The sequence below is a fragment of the Terrapene carolina genome, unplaced genomic scaffold (genome assembly GCF_002925995.2).
Source record: "Terrapene carolina triunguis isolate 2854851 unplaced genomic scaffold, T_m_triunguis-2.0 Scaffold44189, whole genome shotgun sequence".
NCBI classification, from domain to species: Eukaryota; Metazoa; Chordata; order Testudines; family Emydidae; genus Terrapene; species Terrapene triunguis.
The window spans coordinates 1-4,084 of NW_020708540.1; the positions used below are offsets into that span (position 1 = coordinate 1).

Genomic DNA, 4,084 nt, shown 5'->3' on the forward strand with positions numbered 1-4,084 from the left:
CTGTCCCTCTGTCCCTCCATCCACTCACCCCCCACACTCCTCCATCCATCCATCCATCCCTCACCCCGCTGTCCCCCCATCCCTCCCCCTCTGGCTCTGGCCAGGCTCTGAGGTGACCCCTTCGCCTCCATGGAGAACACACTTGGCTGGCATGTGCCCTAGGCCCTGGCACATCCCCCCACCCGGGGGTCCCACGAAGCTGCTGGCGAGCAGAGGCCTGGGTGGTGTGGAGCCTGGGGCAGGGAGGGAAGCCTGGGGGTCGATACCCCCTGGGTCCCGGGGCTGGGTTTGCAGCCGCTCGGGGCCAGCACCCCCCACTGGTGCTCCGGCTGCGGGGGACGGGCGGCAGGTTGGCCAAGGCCTAGACAGCCCCGTCCACCGGTCCCCCCGCGATCCCCACCCCAGTGCCAGTCACCCCGAGCGGCCGCTCCCGGGGGGAGAACCAGGGGCCGGGCAGAGACAAAGCCAGGAAGCCAGCGCACAAGTTGGCCGCAGCAACACCGGCTGCCCGCTCGGGTGAGGGAGGTTCAGCGAGTAGGACGGGTCCTTGGACGAGCCGGTGCGCTCGACAGGGCCGACCGGGCAAGGGGCGGGCGTCTGGCACTGCTGGGGTTGCCAGCCCTGCCTCGGGATGGTCCGGGCGTCTCTGGCCATTCCAGGAGAGCACGGCGGGGGATGAAACCTCTGGGAATGCGTCCAGCCAAAACTGGCCCCGTGCCAGCGCCGGAGCCCGGGCCAGGAACTGAAAGCGGAAAACGCCGTAAAAACCCCGGGGAGGTTTCCAAAGAGCCCCCGGCGAGATTCGCTCCCGAGACCGAGAGAGAGAGAGAAAGAAAGACGATGGGGCTGGCGGGAGGGGAGCTGCTGTCACACCCTGCAGATGGGGGGCACGAGGGGGTGCTCCGGAGGGGGAGAGGCAGCCCTGGGATCCCCCCCTGGATTACGGAGCCTGGCGGGAAGCCGAGGGGCATCAGTTGCTGCCCTGGGGGGCGAAGAATGCTTGGGGTGGTCAAACCCGAGGGGGGGCCCTCGCGCTGGGCCGGGACAGGAAGGGGGCCGGGCCCCAGTGGGTCTGGTGGGGCTTTGAGACCCCAGAAGGGGGTATGATACAGTGATCTGCCGGGGGTGGGGAGAGTCACAAAGAGGGACCCCCCCGAGTCCCGGGGGCGGGGGGCAGTGCAGGGAAAGGGCACCTGAGAGCTCATGCCCAGACTCAGCCACAAGGGGGCGCCGGGGCGGAGGAGAGTGTTATTTACTCCTCATGATGCACGAACTAGGGGTCACCTAATGAGATTAACGGGCAGCAGGTTTAACACCAATGAAAGGACGTATTTCTTTACACAATGCACCATTAACCTGTGGAACTCCTTGCCACAGGATGTTGTGAAGGCCAAGACTAGACCAGGGTTCAAAAAAGAACTAGATAAGTTCATGGCAGATCGGTCCATCAATGGCTATTAGCCAGGCTGGGCAGGGATGGTGGCCCCGGCCTCTGTTTGCCAGACGCTGGGACTGGACGACAAGAGATGGATCATTCGATAACTGCCCTGTTCGGTTCATTCCCGCTGGGGCACCTGGCATTGGCCGCTGTCAGAGACAGGACACTGGGCTAGACGGACCTTTGGTCTGACCCAGTCTGGCCGCTCTGATGTTCTTATGCCTGCCTTCAGCACCTTGCTGAGGAGGTCGGTGTTGTTGCACCAGTGGGGAAACTGAAGCATGGCGGGGCGGCGAACCCAGGCGTCCGGGGCGGGGGTGTGCCAAACTAAAGCGCTGTCCATTAGGATGACCTTGATCTTGTCAGACCTGGGGGCTGTCTCAGCCCAGGGGAGCCCTGCCCCCTTTTGGGGGGGCTGTCCTAGTCAGGGAGCCCCTCCCTCCCATTTAGGGGGTGTGTCCTAACCGTAGGGAGCCCCGCCCAGTTGGGAGATGTGTCCCAGCTGAGCCAGTCAGATCCACCCCCGCTTTACAAGCCCCTCCCCTCAATCTCCCCCAACCCCCTCACCATTTGTGGGGTGCGAGCGGGGGAGGGGATTTGAACCTTTGGGGCACAGACAAACGAGATGAAAACACCACGGAGCCCAGTCGCGAGTCCGGCTTTAATTCAGTGACATAAATAAATACATTTGTGGGGGGCCGAGCTGCCCCCCATCATAAATAAATAATTTACAACACATTCCCATAAATAAATAGCGCTGCCTCCCCCGCCCCCCGCCTCGTCCCCCATTTTCCCGATCCACAGCCCCTCAGCTGGGGGTGGGGCCTAGACTTGGGCACCCCCTGGAACAGAGAGATGTACCCCAGTAACTTTGGGGGGGTCACCTGCCCCCTGAAAACTCTCAGGCAGGTCTCCTGTCAGTGGGGCTGCCCCAGCTCCAAGAGGGAGAGCTTTGGATGAAAACACGTTTTTGGGGTGCTGGGAGGGCCGAAGAAGCTGTACCCCAGAATTCTCTCTCTAACAATGTGTGGGCGTGTTGCATTCACCCACACACCCCAAATCCAGGAGGACATTATGATCACCTAGCAAGGGGCACCCCTATAATTTGGTGTCTATTCCCAGAACCCCCCCCCAAAATTTGTCTGTGTTTTCACTCAATTAGTGTCACTGTGGCCCCACTTTTGAAGGGGAACAGCTGCAAGAAACTATCCTGAGTCCCCCCCAAATCTCACCTACACCCCAAATCTCAGCTACACCGCTTAATTAAATCAAAAAGGACCCCAATAAAGTTGGGGTGTCTAATCCTGAACCCCTTCAAAAACTCAGCTGCTTCCCCCTTCTACTGGGGGTGGGGTTAATACAGTCACCCCCAGATGGCAGAACAGCCTATAAACTAAAATTGAGGGACACCCCGATAATTTAGGGGTACAGCTGACCCCCCCAAATATTCTGAGGATTCCCCATTAATAGAACTGCTATTAAAATCCCCCCAAATCCTAGTGCACCAAGAGCATTAAATGGGGTGTGTGTGTGTGTGCAGAAAGTTTGGGGGTACATTAACTGGAACCCCCACAATATTTTGAGGATCCTCTTAAACCCCCATGGCTGTTCTTACACTTCCAACCCCACATTGCAGAACACTGATCCCAGGGGTGCCCCATCAATAAGCGCACACTAATCATTTTGGGGTACAGCAAAGTGAAACCCTCCAAAGACGCCCCCAGCAGCTCCAGCCCACCCTCAGCGCATAAGGGGGACCCCACCCCAAAACCCAGCAGGCGCATCACAGGGCAAACGCCCCGAATGACAAGGTGCCCTGGCCGGACAGCAGATGCGCCTCCCCCTCCGTCTGCGTGGACAGCCGGTCCCCCTCCTGCAGGGCAAACGCTGCCCCCTGGTGGAGGGAGCGGTACCAGGGGCCCCCCCCGGAGCAGGCTGTTTTGTGGGCGCTCAGGATGGGGACGTCTCGGGGGTAGGTGTCGGAGAAGAGCAGCACGCGGTGCGCCAGGACCAGGGGCTCGTCCCCCACGGGGCAGGCGGCCCCCAGGAAGGACGCCTGGAAGTAGACGAAATACATGCCGGAGGCCGGCACCACCAGCGAGTCGTTGGCCAGGCGGAAGCCGCCCCGGGTGAAGGAGGCGTCGACGTCGCTTCGCCAGCGGAGCCGCTCGCCGGAGGGGCCGGGGTGCCCTGTGAGGAGAGGGGAGAGAAAGGGGAGGTGGGTTTCAAACCAGCGGCCGAAGGGTTCACCCACCTGGCGGGCGGATCGGGACGCAAACGGCTGAGAAAAAACAGACATTGAGGGGGGGAAACATTGTTTCTACCACTGTTTTAACCGGCACCCGCAGGGCGGCCCGATTCCGGCCTCCGCCAGCAGAGGGCGGCGGAGAGGGGCCCTCTTGGGGCGTAGAGCAGCGGAGGGAGCGTCCCCCAAGTCCAGCGACTCACCTACGAGATGGGCGGCGGGCGCGTGGGTCCGGTCGGCGCGGTGCCCCAGGGCGGTCCAGGGGGCGACTGTTGGGAAAGACAGAGACGAATCATTGCCATGGCCGAAGACAGGCCAGGTGGAGGGGGGCAGAGCCGGACGCCTGGGTTCCCTGGAATGCATTCCAGACAAGAGTCCAGTTTGGGGGTGGCCTGGGGGGG

General features: G+C 61.7%; 1 protein-coding gene across 1 annotated transcript; it reads right to left on the reverse strand.

Moving 5' to 3' along the window:
- Positions 1–3,221: 3,221 nt before the first annotated feature.
- Positions 3,222–3,952, reverse strand: LOC113405585 (lymphotoxin-alpha-like; the record flags this gene model as incomplete). The annotated part of the gene is made up of 2 exons (XM_026646799.1): positions 3,222–3,628; positions 3,887–3,952. Coding segments are annotated over 2 exons (473 nt in total), but the record flags the coding sequence as incomplete, so codon positions are not given.
- Positions 3,953–4,084: the final 132 nt, after the last annotated feature.